The 16,858-nt window shown below is 47.8% G+C and overlaps 1 protein-coding gene across 1 annotated transcript; it reads right to left on the reverse strand.

The window, feature by feature from the left end:
• Positions 1–2,439: 2,439 nt before the first annotated feature.
• On the reverse strand, positions 2,440–16,791 carry PXMP2 (peroxisomal membrane protein 2). Its single transcript, XM_043978769.1, has 5 exons — positions 16,624–16,791; positions 10,178–10,294; positions 7,368–7,530; positions 5,629–5,748; positions 2,440–2,838 (listed from the first exon to the last, which is right to left on the reverse strand). Exons 1-5 carry the CDS (start codon positions 16,755–16,757, stop codon positions 2,770–2,772), a joined length of 603 nt encoding a protein of 200 aa, XP_043834704.1. The 5' UTR covers positions 16,758–16,791; the 3' UTR covers positions 2,440–2,769.
• Between the last annotated feature and the right edge of the window lie 67 nt (positions 16,792–16,858).

The following is a 16,858-nucleotide window of genomic DNA, read 5'->3' on the forward strand; positions in this document are numbered from 1 at the left end:
GGCCTATGAAGGATAAAATTCCCTGAAGGTGGCTCTTCCATCACTTCAGTTCAACAAGTATTTGTTTTTTGTTTGTTTGTTTTGTTTTGTTTTTAGTGAAGCAATGGGGGTTAAGTGACTTGCCCAGGGTCACACAGCTAGTAAGTGTTATGTGTCTGAGGCTGGATTTGAACTCAGGTCCTCCTGACTCCAGGGCCGGTGCTCTATCCACTGCGCCATCTAGCTGCCCCAACAAGTATTTGTTAAGACAATGTGCTGGGGGCAGCTAGGTGACACAGTGGATAAAGCACCAGCCCTGGATTCAGGAGGACCTGAGTTCAAATCCAGCCTCAGCCACATGACACTTAATAGCTGTGTGACCCTGGGCAAGTCACTTAACCCCAATTGCCTCACCAAAAATCCCAAAACCAAATAATAATATTTGTTAAAAAGCAAACAAAAAAAACCCCTGTGTATACCACAATTTTGACACAGTAATACCACTACTATGTCTGTATTCCAAAGAGATCATAAAAAAGAGAAAAGGATCTATTTATACAAAAATATTTAAAGGTGCTCTTTTTGTGGTGGCAAAGGATTGGAAATTGAGGGGATGCCCATCAATTGGGGAATGGCTGAACAAGTTGTAGTATATGAATGTAATGGAATACTATTGTGCTGTAAGAAATGATGAGCAGGCAGATCTCCGAAAGGCCTGGAAAGACTTAAGTGGACTGATGCTGAGTGAAGTGAGCAGAACCAGTAGAACATTGTGTGTAGTAAGAGCAACATGGTGTGATGATCAATTATGACAGACAGTTCTTCTCAGCAATACAATGATCATAGACAATGCCAAAGGACTCATGAAGGAAAATACTCTCTACATCTAGAAAAAAGAACTATGAAGTGCAGCTAGGTGGCGCAGTGGATAGAGCACCGGCCCTGGAGTCAGGAGGACCTGAGATCAAATCTGGCCTCAGACACTTAACACTTACTAGCTGTGTGACCCTGGACAAGTCACTTAACCCCAATTGCCTCATTTAAAAAAAAAAAGAACTATGGAGTCTGAATGCAGATCACAATATGCTATTTTCACTTTTTTTCTTCTTTCTTGTGGTTTTTCCCTTCTGTTCTGATTCTTCTCTCACAACATGACTAATGGGAAAATGTATTTAACATGGTTGCACATGTATAACCTGTATCAGATTTCTTGCTCTCTTAGGGAGGGGGGAGGGAGAAAAATTTGGAACTCAAAATCTTATAAAAATGAATGTTGAAAACTCCTTACTTATAATTGGGAAGTAATAAAATACTATTAAGTAAAAACAAACAAAAACTCCCCAATCTTTCCAGATTGGTTTCTCATTCACACACCCTTCCTCCCAGCTCATTTGTATATCACATTCCATTTCCTGTGCCTTTGGCCAGGCTGTCTCCAATGCCTAGGATGCTTTCACTCCTTATCTCTGACTCTTAGAATCTGTGTGAAGAGAGCAGCAAGTATTGTTCATTCATTTCAGTCAGGTCTGACTCTTCATGACCCCATTTGGGGCTTTCTTGGTAAGGATAATGGAATGGTTTGCATAATCCAGCTCATTTTACAGATGAAGAAAGTGAGGTAAACAGGGCTAAGTGACTTGCCTAAGGTCACACAGCTAGTAAGTATCTGAGGCTGGATTTGAACTCTGGAAGATGAGTCTTTTTTTTTTTTTTTTTAGTGAGGCAATTGGGGTTAAGTGACTTGCCCAGGGTCACACAGCTAGTAAGTGTTAAGTGTCTGAGGCCAGATTTGAACTCAGGTACTCCTGACTCCAGGGCTGGTGCTCTATCCACTGCGCCACCTAGCTGCCCCCGAAGATGAGTCTTCTTGACCCCAGGCTTGGTGCTCTGTGCACTATGGTGCCATCTAGCTGCCCCTTAGAATCCTTAGTTTTCTCCAAAGCTCAGTTCAAGCAGCACCTCCTACAGGAAACCTTTCTTGATTCTCCCCCTAAAAATGATTTTTATATGTTTTCATCAACTTGCCTGAGTATGTGGTATTTTCTTCTAGCAAGATGTAAGCTCTTTGGAAGGCTGGACTGCTTCCTTTTCACCTTGGTCTTCCTAGAGCCCAGTGTGATGTTTGGCGCATAATAGACCCTTAATAAACTTGTAACGAATGAATGGGTGAATGGAAGCACTTACTTTCAGGCATAGTCCATTGAGACCACCACCATATTTCCAGTGGCCGGAATGATTGGTTCAAGAAATAAAAACACCACAATGTGGGGCAGCTACGTGGTGCAGTGGATAAAGCACTGGCCCTGGATTCAGGAGGACCTGAGTTCAAATCTGGCCTCAGACCCTTGACACTTACTAGCTGTGTGACCCCGGGCAAGTCATTTAACCCTCATTGCCCTGCAAAAAAAACCAAAACCAACCAACTAACCAAAAAAACCCAAGAAACCAAAAATACCCAAATGAAGTGACATTGTAGTTTATTTCAATTTTGATTCATCCCAAATTTATTCCAAATTGTTGATTCTTTAAAGGCTAAAATTTCCATTTAAAGGATAGCACCCATTCAAAAAGACCCATTGCCTATCTTGGGTACCAGGTTCCACATTAACCAGTTTTTATTATCATGCCCATACTTCTGGATCATATGGAATCACATATAGTCATTAATACTTCAATGAAGCCCTTGCAGGGTGATTCAGCAGCAAACCCTGTGAGGATGAGCCACAGCCTGTGCCTAGGCTCTCCAGGTCAAGGCACTGTGGTGAACCTGCTGTCTTTCTCCAGCCATCTTCATTTCCCAAGAGAGGCCAAGTAGGTGTACCAGAAGAGAGCCACCATATTGGCAAACAGCACCCGGAACTGGCAAAGGAAGAGCAGGCAGAGTAAGGATGAGGGAGGTGAAGGGGTTAGGAAACCATTCTCACAAGGACATCTTTGCTCTTCATTGCATCCACATTTAAGCAGGGAAACAGCTGGTGGCTAGCCCTTCCTTCAGGGCCGATGCCCGCTGTTCCAAAAAGATGCTCATTACCTTCAATTTCCATTCCGCAAAGCTGAACACCACAGCACACAGGGCATTCTGATAGCCAGACAGAAGCCTATACTGATCATCACACCAGGACCCAAACAGACCTCCAGGTCACAGCTGATGCTGAGCACCTTACCCAACCAGACCACAGCCCATGCTGGCCCAAAGCTGCAGGTCAACGTGATGGCTATGTGCTATATTGACCATCCTGCTACCACCTATATTGGCAACCACACCACAGCTCGCCCTGACCACCACTAGAAGACATCCCCAAGATTTACAGGTCAACTTGATTGAGTGAATGAGGGAGCTTGGGGTGCCATAGTTCACAGAATGCTGAACCTGGAGTCAGGAAGACCCAAGCTCAAATCTTGCCTCAGACATTTATTTATTGTGTTACTCTGGACAAGTGACTTGGCCTTTGCTTGCCTCTACTTTCTTCACATCTATAAAATGGGGATAATAATAGCACTTACTTCCCAGAATTGTTCTGAGTACCCAATGAGATAGTACTTATAAAAATACTTTGTAAACCCTTAAAGTGCTATATAAATGCTAGCTCTCAGCTTCATTATTATTACTCCTAACCCAATATTGACAACCTTCATGTCATAACCCGATATTGATAGTCACACTCCAGCCCATGCTGACCACAACCCAACCCCAAACAGACCTGCACAACTGGATCCATTCTGATCCCCGTGTTGCAGCTCATTTAGCCCTCCACATCATGACCCAAAGCCCATGCTGACCACAACCCCATGACCCAAAGAGCTATCTCACCATGACCTACTCTGACTGGCCCACCACAACCCATCTTGCTTTTATACCAAGACGGAATGTGACCACTATACCGTAGCCAATTTGGCTCATTGTGTTTGAGCAAAAGTCTCGATAAATAAGATGGAGAGGAGAAGAAGTATAGAATCTATAAACTATAGACTAGTGGGTTTGATTTCAATTCTTGGTAAAACTCTAGATTGTATTATTTAGAGAGATGGTTGGTGAAGATTCAGAAAGTGAAGCAGTGACTGTTAAGACCCGATATGGCTTCCTCAAGAACAAGTGGTCATACCAGACTAAGTTCATTTCCCTTACTCTTCCTAGTAGATTGGAGGAATGCCATAAATGTAGATTTTGGCAAAGCATTTGACAAAGCAGAACAGGCTATCCCTGCAAACCACATTGAACAATATGGACTACATGAAAGTTGAGTTGGGTGGATTTGGAACCAGATGAATGGCTGGATCCAAAGGGTGATAATGGCTTAATTCATTTTGGAAGGAAGTATCTAGTGAAGTGCCTTAGGGCTTTGTTCTTGGCCTTGTTTTTCTAAAAATCTCTTTTTAGCAATGACCCAAAGGTTCCAGATGAAATGAAGCTAGGAGGCATAGCTACCATGTTGGATTATGGAGTCAGGGTCCAAAAAAGATTTTAGCAGGTTAAAATGATAGACTTAATCTAACAAACTGAAACATAACAATGTGGTAAGATCTACACTCAGGTTCAAATGATTAACTTCTTAGCCACAGGATGGGGCAGTGTTGTTGGACAATGGGCTCAAACCAAGTGAACAGTGCTGCATGGCAATCAAATAATGTTATTTCGAGTTGTCTCAAGATAAGGCGTAATGTCCAGAATATGGAAGGCCACACAGAGCATATCTCTGGTTGTGTTCAGTTCTGGGAACATCTTTGAGAGAACATAGTTAAACTGCATAGTATCCAGAGGAGGTGGCCTAGGATCTAAATGACCAAGAACATTGAGAGCCACATCATATGAATGTTGGTTAAAGGAGCTTGGGAGGTTTACCCTGGAGAGGGGTAGAGGGGATGGAAAAGAATAACTGTCTTTAGTTATTGTTTGTTTTTTGGGTTTTTTTGGGTTTTTTTGTGGTGCAATGGGGGTTAAGTGACTTGCCCAGGGTCACACAGCTAGTAAGTGTCAAGTGTCTGAGGCCGGATTTGAACTCAGGACCTCCTGACTCCAGGGCCGGTGCATTATCCACTGCGCCACCTAGCCGCTCCTGTCTTTAGTTATTGGAGGGCAACCACATAGAAGAAGATTTTGTTTGGTCCCAGAGGGAACTAGAACTAGGAGCAATGGGTGGGAGAGGCTCTTCTGTCTCTCCTGTCTGGAATGTCCTCCCACCTCACCTCTCTCTTAGCACCTTTTGCTTCCTTCAAGATTAGAGATTTCCAAAAGTGGAATGGGTCGCCTCGGGAAGCAGGATGACCTCTTTGGTGGTACATGGAATAGGGGATTCCTTTTCAGATAGGGGTAGGAGTATATAGCTTTTGAAATCCCTCCCAACTCTGAGATTCTGTGAAGGCATCAGTTATCACAATGAACTGAAGCCAAGTACTTTTGACTGTGGGAGGTCCCTGAGAAGAGCCCAAGCTGGAAGAATAGAGGGAAAGGAGGGATCTGAGGGTGAACCATGAAAGCAAAGATGCCCCCTAGAAACAGATCACAAGTTTCCTTATTTTCAGACAGATTAAAATCATCATGATGAAGATAATGGTGATTGTGAGAATAATCATGTTAGGAGTATCTCTGGAAGGAATGAGTGAGAAAGCAAAATTGAACTATGGCCATACAACTCTGGAACGGTTTCTTACCTGCAGAGGAATATAGTTAATGTTAATAAACTGAATTGGGGTCCATAGTTTCCAGTTCATTTGCAGAGCAGGCCAGTAACCTGTTTTCACCTTTGCAGAGAAGGCTGTCATGTCTTTTCCCTAGAAAATGAGGAAAAGTGCTGATGTTTAGATGACACCCCCGTGGCCATCGGACCCAACTTCTCAACATGGTGGCCCTGGGTCTCTGAGACCTCAAACCTGCCACATTCTTTGCCATCCTGGGTTTGTAGATAGACCCTTCTGGGATAGGTGACTTACTCGGGATCAGTGATGCTTAAGGCGCATGCAGACCACTCAAGTTCTTCCATTCTCCCTGATCCTTCACAGTGGGTATTTGAGCACTGAGGATGGCTCCCTTTGGTAACAAGGACTCAAGCACAGTTTCCCAGCAAAACTGGGCTGACCAGAAGTGGCATCTGGAGGCCAGTGCCACTGGTGTCAAGGTCAGAGGCCACACATCTTACACATTCAACATTCAACAAGCATTTATGAGGTACCAGCTATGTGTGCCAGGCACCGGGCTGGGTGCTGGGAATGCAAAGACAAAACCAAGACTGCCCTTGAGGAACTTAAAATCTACTGAGCAGATGCAACAGTGTCACAGGTAAATGAGTGCAAGCTAATTTGAGGAGCAACAACTCAGTTTTTTCCCTTCAATGGTTCCCGAGGCCTTCCAGGCCCTAAGCCTATGCTGTTCTGAATTGGGGAGATCAGGAAAGACTTCCTGTAGAAGGTTGCCCCCACTGAGCTTTCAAAGAAACTAAGATTCGAAGAGGGGAAGGTGAGAAGAATGTGCATTCCATGAATGGAGGATATAAGATATCTAAAGCTGTCCTCCAGGTGCTAGAGTACATATACAGAAATGTACCTTGGGCCGGGAATATGGCAGGGTAGCATGGCTAGGAGCCATGGAGAGTAAATATGGGACTAGGTCCTATGGGCAGCAGGGACTCAATCTGCAGATGTAGGTTTTCATTTTCTCGCTAAAGCTTTTGTTAGTGTTTCTTCCTCCTCCACGGAGCATTCCCCAGGCGACTGTCCTCTCCCCAGCTTCTGCGGCACTCCACCTCGTACTGTTCTCACCCAGGAGCACTGCATGTTTCTCCCACATCCCAGCTAAATGTAAGCTCTTAGAGGGCAGGCATCAATCAATGAGCAAGCATTTACTACACATCTGCTCTGTGTCAGGCACTAGACCAAGAGCTGGGGACACAAAGAAAAACGTAGAAAAGTCCCCGCTCTTGAGGAAATAGAGTTTATAATCTAATGGGAGAGAGAAAACCTCCCTATGTAGGGATATGACCTGGATCTGTGATGTCAGTGATGGAGGCAACTCCTGCTATGAATGAAGATTGGCACCTTCTTTTCTCTTTAAGTTTTTACAAATGGGACATTTACTATGAAACTTCTCTTCTGAGGGATGCCCAGAGCCAGGGATCCCAAGGGTAAAATCAGGTCAGGTTGTGAAGAGCTTTAAATGGCAAACAGAGACTTTATATTTATTTGATCCCTGAGGTAATAGGGAGCCATTGCAGTTTAGTAAGTAGGGGAGCAACACGACCAGATGTCTGTTTTTGTTTCTGCATCTCTGACCCACTGCACTAAACAAAGTGCCTTGCCTACAGTCGGTGCTTAATATATGTGTATTAGGCTGAACTGAATCAATTTGGTCTTCTGGAAGCTGGTAAGAGGAAATGAATCACATGGCATAGACCAACCTCAAGAAGGTTCATGCAGAAGAAGAACAACAACAGGAAGGCTGGGCCAAAGACAAGCCGGTCCACCAGGAGCCTCCTGACTCCTGAAAAAGGGACAGTAGCAGGGATCCAGTGGTCCAGGTACAGGTAGAAGAAGTGACTGAGGGGCCCTGAGAAGAAGAAGCTGACCCCCACCCCCAACACCAGTAGTTGTGACTTCTGTCCATGGTGCTGACCTAGCTCAGCCTGCACTAGGACAGTCCAGACCCTTCCTGCCTACTGGACAGTGAGGGAGCCTCTAGCCACTTTGGGCAGCAATGGTGTGCTGTCCCCCAAGCAGCCTTGTCTCCACCTGCTTCTGCCCCCTACAGATGGACACTGCCCTCCCCCACCCCAATGAGACAACTTTTCACCAGCCAGGTACTCGAGGGCAGGGGATCTTAACTTGGGGTTGGTGAACCTTAAAAATTAATAGTTAGGGGCAGCTAAGTGGTGCAGTGGATAGAGCACCGGCCCTGGAGTCAGGAGAACCTGAGTTCAAATCCAGCCTCAAACACTTAACACTTACTAGCTGTGTAACCCTAGGCAAGTCATTTAACCCCAACTGCCTCACCAAAAAAAAAAATTTTTTTTTTAATTAATAGTTAGATTACTGTGTTTGAATACAGTTTTCTTTATCGTCCTATATATTTTATCTCGGAAACTTAACAGCATTATTTGGAGAAGGGCCCACAGCCTTCACCAGGACTGCCAAAGGGGTCTAGGCTACATATAATAAGGTTAATGTCAAAGAGGTCCCTGAGACCCTTTCTGTGGGTCCATGAAGTCATAACTAGTTTCATAAGAATACCAGGACAGGAGCAGCGAGGTGGCGCAGTGGATAAAGCACCGGCCCTGCATTCAGGAGTACCTGAGTTCAAATCCTGCCTCAGACACTTGACACTTACTAGCTGTGTGACCTTGGGCAAGTCACTTAACCCCCATAGCCCCACCAAAAAAAAAAAAAGAATACCAGGACATTTGGACTTCTAATACAGTAATACCCTGGGAGGGGTCCTCACAAAAGGGATGAGAACCACTGATTTGGAGTAACTGGAACTGAGGCTAGCTAGGGCTGGGTTAGGCCAGGGTCCTCTCTGTTGCTGCTTGTTTAGGGCCTAAGTGCTGAAGGCACCTGGAAGTTGCCTCAAGCACTGGTAATACCTGATTTATAGTTAGGAAAAGCTGAGTTTAACTTTTGCTTCTGACACTCCCTGGATGTATGACTGTGAGCAAATTGCTTCAACTCTCTCGATTTCTGCTTTCTCATCTGTGAAATAATAACAATGATGCCTGAAGTACCTACCTCATAGGGTCCTGGTGAGACTCAAATCCTGACTGTCCCTTTCTTCCTGTGTGACCTTGGGCAAGTCATTTAAGCTCCCTGGTCCCTCAGTTCCCTCACCTGTAGAATAAGGGAGAAGTGGACTGGATGTCCTCTGACACCCCTTCTAGCTCCATGTAGAGGATCTCATACACCTAAGTGTATGTAAATATGTCTTGTAAATCTTAAACACTTTAAATGTCAGCTATTATTCATGATTTGGTGAGATTGTGGGCTCATGAGTCAGAGAACAAGTATTTGACTCTTGAGTCTTTTACTAATTCCCTGTGTGACCCTGGGCAGGTCACCTAGCCTCCATGTGCCTCAGTTTCCTTCTCTGTAAAATTAAAAAATAGAATAGTGATGCAGGTCATCCTCCCTGCATGCCCCTTATCAGGGAAGCCTGGAAGAGGGGAGTGGATTGCAAGAATGAGCATTGCTTTTCTTGGGAGTGATTTTTGAAATCTTATCTACAGAATTCTTAGGTCCCAAAGACTTGTATTGGAATCAAATGTTGCTAGCCTTAAGCTTAGGTACAGCTCTGTAGCAATCCAGGAATAAAGGACTCAGGCACAGGCTTCTTTAGGTTGAGTGCTATCATCCACATCAGGACTAGGAAACACTAGGCCACCAATGCTCTTATTTCACCCAGAGGCTTCTGGGAGCTGCTTCTCCAGATCAAAGCACCTCTCCTGCCTGGAGCCACCAGCCTCTGGAAAGGCAGCTCCACCTGGTTCCAAGTCCAACAACTCTATCCCATTGGCTATGCAGCCTCTCAAGTTATATTTCCTGGGCTTCTCTCGATATTGACTACACTTTTTCTTTCCAAATTGAAATAATTCCATTACTATGGAGTCAAGGGTCCTACCTCTAATACATACTAGTTTGTAACCCCAGTCAAAGTGCTTTACCTCTCAGTCCCTCGGCTCTGAGTTACAGGCGGGTGGCCAATAGGCAGCTTGGGGGGTCAGGGATCAGGGGGAAGGCAGTAGTTTGGAGTCAGGAAGACCTGAGTTCAAATCTCTGTCTCACTAGTTATGTGACCCTCGGCAAGTCATTTAACCTCTGTCTACCTCTATTTCCTCATCAATAAAATGAAAGAGTTGAACCTCCAAGGTCCCTTTTAGCTCTAAATTTATGAACATGATTATTATGAGGCTTTAAGGCTGGCATACACTTGCTTATTTGGTTCTTCTTGACACAACAAGTAAATAAATGACTCCCAAAACAAAAAGCAGACTCTATGTGAAGATGGGGGTAAGGACAAATGCTATAGCCCTGGTATTTCCTAATTTTCTTTTTGTGCCTCTTTTCTGGAAGTTTGGAACCTAGAAGGACCATTAAGGGTCAATTGGCTACCTTGGAGTTGGTTCCTTGTTCCTCCTTCTGTAAGCCCAACCTATGCTGATCCTTAAGGCTCTTGGGGTCTTAACATGAGAGACATCATGCTCTGGTGACCCTTACTCACCCAAAAATAGCATATCTGAGAGGCCCTTTGAGGTCCAGATTCTGAAACCATCTTCCCTTTTTCTGGACTCTCGCAATGACCTGGGACAGGAAGTTCCCAAATGCTGACAGAATCCCACTGTGGGCAGAGGACATGTAGTTAGAAGGATGCTTATTTTGGTGGGCAGGGGAGGAGAAGGGATATGACTAATGGTCAAGTCCCTGAAGGACTGTGACATAAAAGAGGAATTATGTTTGTTCCACCTGACTCCAATGGGCAGGATGAAGACCAATGGGTGGAAATTGCAAGGGGCTAGGGGTGGCAAACAAACTTGAGGGAAGAAAAAACTCGCCAATTTTTCCAACTAAATCCCAAAGTAGAATGGGTTGCCTCCCATTGGAGGTCTTCAAGCAAAGACCTCCCTAGTTTCTTCAACCAATCTTTTTATAATCTTGAGTCTCCTTCCCATCTTGACCACCCTGATTGATGTGCTCTAGCTAGACAATGTCCTTTCTAAAACCTGGTACCAGAGCCCAACACAGTACTCCAGACCAAGGTCTGACCAAGGGAAAGGACAGTTCAACAGGTCAAATTTCTCAGAATTGAAAAGCTCCTTAGAGTTTCTGTGTCTTCTCTCCAGCAGAAGAAGAAACAAAGCTTTTAACTCTCACCCCTTAGCTCTGCCTCTTCACCCCATCCCCAATCTGATTGGATTTCACTAAATGTATGAGGTCACTTTTTTTTTTTTTTTTTGCGGGGCAATGGGGGTTAAGTGACTTGCCCAGGGTCACACAGCTAGTAAGTGTCAAGTGTCTGAGGCTGGATTTGAACTCAGGAACTCCTGACTCCAAGGCCAGTGCTTTATCCACTGCGCCACCTAGCCGCCCCATGAGGTCACTTTTTAAGGGAAAGGTCCTCTTGGGACCAGGAAGGATTCAAATTCAACTACCCTGGAAAAATGAAGTTTCCTTTCCTCACGGTAACTGGGTAGGTCTGACAGGTAGGTCAGGTCAAAATATAAGCCAGAGAGAGTGTGACAAGTATAAACACTAAGAGGAAAGGTAGAGTACACAAAAGAGGAGTTTCCCTCTTCCCTGTCCCCCCAAAAAACATCAGCAAAAGGGTAGACCAGAATGCTTGTCTGGCAACTGGAACAATTTAAACATTCAACCCAATAAGCACTTATTAAAGGTCTACCATTAATAATGCAAAGCACTGTGTGCCATAACACTAGGTTTGGACAATTTCCCAGACCTCAAAGAACTTACATTCTCCTGGGGAGGGAGTGGAGAGAGAAAGGGTAAACAATGTGTACACAGATAAATAAATAAATACAAAGTATGAGTAAAGTAAATCCTGTGTAATTGGGGGATGGGGATACTATCATCTGAGTGATCCATGAAAGCCTTGTTCAGGGAAAAGCACTGGATTTAAGCCTTGAAGAGAGGAAGGGACTCCCAGAGACAAAGGTGAGGAGAAATAGAAGGCATGGGGGCCAACCTGTGCCTAGACCCATAGGCCAGAGATGGAATGCCCCTACCAGGGAATGCAATTAGGTCTCTTTGGGGAGAGGTTAAAATCAGTGAAGAGGGGGGCAACTAGGTGGCGCAGTGGATAGAGCATTGGCCCTGGAGTCAGGAGGACCTGAGTTCAAATTCGGCCTCAGACAATTGACACTTACTAGCTGTGTGATCCTGGGCAAGTCACTTAACCCCAATTGACTCACCAAAAAAAAAAAATAGCCTACATCTTAAAATCAGTGAAGAGAAGTAATGGGAAATAAGTCTAGAAAGGTAGGTTAGAGCTAGATTGTGAAGGAAATTTAGATTTTATTCCAGAGGCAGAGAGCCACAGAAGCTTTTTGAGCAAAAGTATTGTTTCTTTCTCCTCCCCCCTCCCCATTTATGACTAGACCTGTGATTTCAGGGATGTAGGGAACCTCTGAGGAAGGCCCCTCTAGCAATGTGGATCAGTACCTGTTTCCAGGCTTGGTTTAGGGGAGCTGCCTGGACCACCAAGAGGTCAAATGACTTATTTGCTCAGTGTCACACAGCTGGTACACACCAAGAGTGAACCCTGGTCTTCCTTGATCTATCCACTACACCAGGCTGCCCCACAAGTCAGGTGTGTGCTGTAGAAATATCATTTGAGCAGCTATATAGTGGACAGACTGGATAGGGGAGGCACTGGGGGCAGGGAGGCAAAGGCTGGGAGGCTATTGCAACAGTCTGGACTAGGCTGGTTGTGATGTCAGTGGAGGAAGGTAAAAAATGCAATCTTTGGAAATCAGCAGTGAGGAGCGTGGACATGCTTTGCAAAAATACTGCCTCTCCTGTCGGTGAGACAAGAGGAAAAGTCCCCCTCTCTGAAAGTCCAGCAAACCCAAGTAGAAAAACCCTAGCTTCGTGCTGAATAGCTGTGGGAGCCACGAGAACGAAGAGGGCAGCAGGGCCTACACCAGGTCCCTTATGTACCTCCCAAATCAAAGGGGAGCCAAAGGGGGAGGGTCGGAGGCAGAGAAAAAAGCTTCCAGGCTCCTTCCCCAGCGCCCTCAATCTGCCCTTGGTCAAGGGTACCCGCAGCAACAAGTCTAGGGGCTGATGCCTTATCTACAGCAACCTCCCGCGGTTACCCTGGGAGTTCGGGGAGGAGGGTGGGGAGGAGGGCGGGGTTCCAGGGAGGTCGACGGGGGGGGGGGGGGCGGGGGCCCAAGGCGGAGTCTCGCTCTGACGCTTCTCTTACGACAGAAGGGGTTTCCTGGTCACTGCGAGGTAACCAGAGAAACATAGACGCGTGCTTCAGCTTAATTGGCATCTTACAGAGACCGGTTTCCCAACCTCTTCCTTCAGCACTCTCCCTCCCGACCCCCGCCCCGCCCCTGTTCCCCCTCCTCGCCCTCCCCCAACCTCGGCCCCACCCCACCCCACCCCACCCCACCTCACCCCCACTCCCTCTCCCCATTAATCTGGTGCAGATCAGTCCCCTCCTGCGCCGGTCACCGATTCAGGCCCCACGCCCCTGTCCCCTCCCCATCACGGCACCCATTTCCCCATCTCCATCCCCCAGATCCTACACTCCCGATCCCCTCTCCGATTTCTCTGATTTCCTTTCCTCTCCAATATCGCTTTTCCTAGGTCCCTTTCCGATTCCCTCTTCCACCCTTACCCCCCTGATCCCTTTCTCCTTGTCCCCTCCCCCATCCCCGTTGCCTCAGCCCCCTCCTCCATCCCCGTTCCCCCAGCCCCCTCCTTCTTTCCTGTTCCCCCAGTCTCCTCCTCCATCTCCGCTCCCATGGTCCCTTCCTCCATCCCCGTCCTCCGGATCTCTCTCTCCTGATCCCCCCCTCCACTCCACTTCTTCGGAGCCTGCTTCTCCGTTCCCTTCCCCCATACTCACCCTTCCGACCTCCTTCTCCCAGAGCCCTCCTTCCTCCCCCATACTTCTGTCTCCTCTTCCATCCCCCCTTTCCCAGTCTCCCCCTTTACCTCTGCTCTCTCGAGCCCTCTCCTCCAGCCCCCCACTCCCTCCCCAAAACTCGGATGCTTCTTCTCCAGTCTCCTCCCTTACCTCAGGTTCGACTATTACCCCCAGACCTCTTCCCACCTTACTCGCCCTATCCCCACTCCCATGCTCACTGCCCCCCTCCGTCTCTCCAGGGCGCTTCCTCTATCCCCGTTTCCATCACTATTCCCGAGATCCCTCCCCCACAATCCCTTCCTCTACCCCCTCAGCATCCTCCGCTCTCCCCCGCCCACAGCACTCCCCCATCGTTCTCTCCCACTCCACCCTCACGTCTCAGCTCCTCCGCTCACTCTCTCCTTCTTCCCCCATCCATCCCAATTCCCCTCTCCCGTTCCCATGGTTCGCTCCTCCCTCCCCCCTCTCGCAGTCCCCTCCCCCATCCCCGCTCCCACCCTCAACTCCCTCAACCCAACCGTCCCTCTCCCTCTCTTCTGATTCCCCAGTCCATCCCCATTCCCCTATTCCCCTCCCCCGATCTCCCCCAATCCCGCTCTCCCAATCCCCTCCCCACTCCCCGCTCCTTCACTCCACTCCCCCAGCCCAATTATCCTCCCCAGGTAGCCTCATCCAACACCAAGACTCCAGTCCTCTTCCCGACTCCCCTCCCTCTTCCCCGCTTCCCCAGTCCCTCCTCCCTCCCCCTTTTGCCAGTTCCTCTCCCCCGTTCCCGCTCGCTCGCTCTCCTCCCCCATTCCCCACTGCCCAATCCCCTCCCCCATCGCCGCTCTCCCGCTCCTGTCCCCCTTCCTCGCTCACCGGCTTCCCCTCCCCACCCTCGCTCTCCCCCAACTCCTCCAACCCAGTCTCCGACTCCACTCCCTTTTCCGCGCTCCCAAGCACCTCCCTCATTCCATTCCTCTATTCACATTCCTCCATCCTTCTTCCCCGTTCCCCTCCTTCACCCCCAGTCTCTCAGTTCTCTCCATCATCCCTAATCTCCCAAGATCCCCTGGTCTCTTTGCAGTGATCTCCTGTCTCACCCGTTTCTTTCAGCACCGCCCCTTGTTCCCCTATCCCGCTCTTTCCCCCTGATTCTCTCGCCTTCTCTCCTGATTGACTCTCCCATCCCTTTACTTTGCAGCACTGTCTCCTGAACCCTAGCTTCATCCCTTTCTCCGATTCCCTTCTCCCCAGATCCCCCGTCTTTCCTAGGTTGTTCTTTCCTAATCCACTCTCCATCCTTTCCCTCCAGAGAGCTGCCCTTCATTGATGCTCTTATGAGCCCTCTCCCCACATTTCTTTTCTGATCCTCTTCCCCAAATCTCTCGCCTCTCATCCTTCCCCTTAGATGGGTCTTCTCTGATCCTTTCTCTCATCACTTTCCTCTGATCTAGTGATCGTTCTCTTCTAAATCCTTTCTCCATATCACTTTCCTCTGATCCCTTTCCCTAGATCGTTCCCCTCTGATCTCTCTTCCAGATCACTCCCCTCTGATCCTTTGTCCTAGATCACGCCGGATCTTTTGTCCCTGCTCTGATCCCTTTCCCTAAAACTCTCTCCTTTGATTCTTTCCCCTAGAACCATTTCCCTAGATTGCGCTCCCCAGCTCCTTTCCTCCAATTGCTCTTTCCAGATCCCTTTCCTCTGATTTTTCCTCCCTAAATATTTCTTCCCAGATCTATTTCACCTGATTACACCCCCCCATGGCGCTCCCCAGATCCTTCTCCCTAGATCGATTTCACCAGATCACTCTCCTCTGATCTCTCCGCCATATCACTCTCCTCGGATCTCTTTTCCTAGATCGCTCTTCCCTGATCTTTTAGCCAGATCACTCTCTCCTGATCTTTTTCCCAGATCATTTTCTCCTGATCTTTCTCCAGATCATTCTTTCCTGATCTTTTCCCCATCACTCACTCTGATCCCTTTTCCTGGATCATTCTCCCCTGATTTTTTTTTCCAGATCATTTTTCTCTGATAATTTCTCCTAAATCACACCGGATCTTTTTTCCCTCCTCTGATCCTTTTCCTTAGATGTCTCTCCTCTGATTCTTCCCCTAGAACCATTTCCCTAGATTGCGCTCCGCGATCCTTTCCTCTGACTCTTCCAAGATCCCCCCCTTTCCAGATCCCTTTCCTCTGATTTTTCCTCCCTAAATATTTCTTCTCAGATCTATTTCACCTGATTACCCCCCTCCCCATGGCGCTACCCAGATCCTTCTCTTCTGATCCTTTCCCCTAGATCGATTTCCCCAGATCACTCTCCTGATCTTTTCCCTGATCACTCTCCTCTGATGCCTTTCCCTAGATCGCTCCCCTCTGATCTCTCCGCCAGATCACTCTCCCCTGATCTTTTTCCCAGATCACTCTATCCTGATCTTTTGTCCAGATCATTCTCTCCTGATCTTTTCCCCAGATCATCCTTTCCTGATCTTTTCCCCGATCACTTTCCTCTGATCCCTTTCCCTAGATCGCTCCCCTCTGATCTCTCCGCCAGATCACTCTCCCCTGATCTTTTTCCCAGATCACTCTCTCCTGATCTTTTGTCCAGATCATTCTCTCCTGATCTTTTCCCCGATCACTCTCTTCTGATCCCTTTCCCTAGTTGAGTCTTCTCTGATCCTTTGCCCTAAATCACTCCGGATCTTTTTTCCCTGCTCTGATTCCTTTCTGTAAAACTCTCTCCTTTGATTCTTTCCCCTAGAACCATTTCCCTAGATTGCGCTCCCCGGATCCTTTCCTCCAATGGCTCTTCCCAGATCCCCCTCCCCCCCCCCCCCCGTGGCTCTTTCCAGATGCCTTTCCTCTGATTTTTCCTCCCTAAATATTTCTTCCCAGATCTATTTCACCTGATCCCCTACCCCCTCACCCTCGCCCCATGGCGCTCCCCGGATCCCTCTCCTCTGATCCCTTTCCCCAAATAATTCTTCCCAGATGTCTTTTCCCAGATCTTCCCGCCCTGGTTCCCGAACCCAAATCCCTTTCTCCCTGTCATGCCCCGGCTGGACCTGGTGGCCGCCTTGGTCAGCACGGGGTAGAAGCGCAGCAGCAGCAGATACTGCTTCAGCACCCGCTGGGGGAGCGGCCTGGCCCTGGCCCCGGCCTCAGCCCCGGCCCGCAGCGTGGACACCACCGGAGCCATCGGCCCAAAGCCAGCTCAGTCCCGGGCCGGGGCGCGAACTCGGCTCTAGGGCAAAGGGAGGGGACAGCCTTACATTTCTAGCCCTCGGGAGCAGCGCTCGG

This window comes from Dromiciops gliroides, chromosome 1, assembly GCF_019393635.1.
Source record: "Dromiciops gliroides isolate mDroGli1 chromosome 1, mDroGli1.pri, whole genome shotgun sequence".
NCBI classification, from domain to species: domain Eukaryota; kingdom Metazoa; phylum Chordata; class Mammalia; order Microbiotheria; family Microbiotheriidae; genus Dromiciops; species Dromiciops gliroides.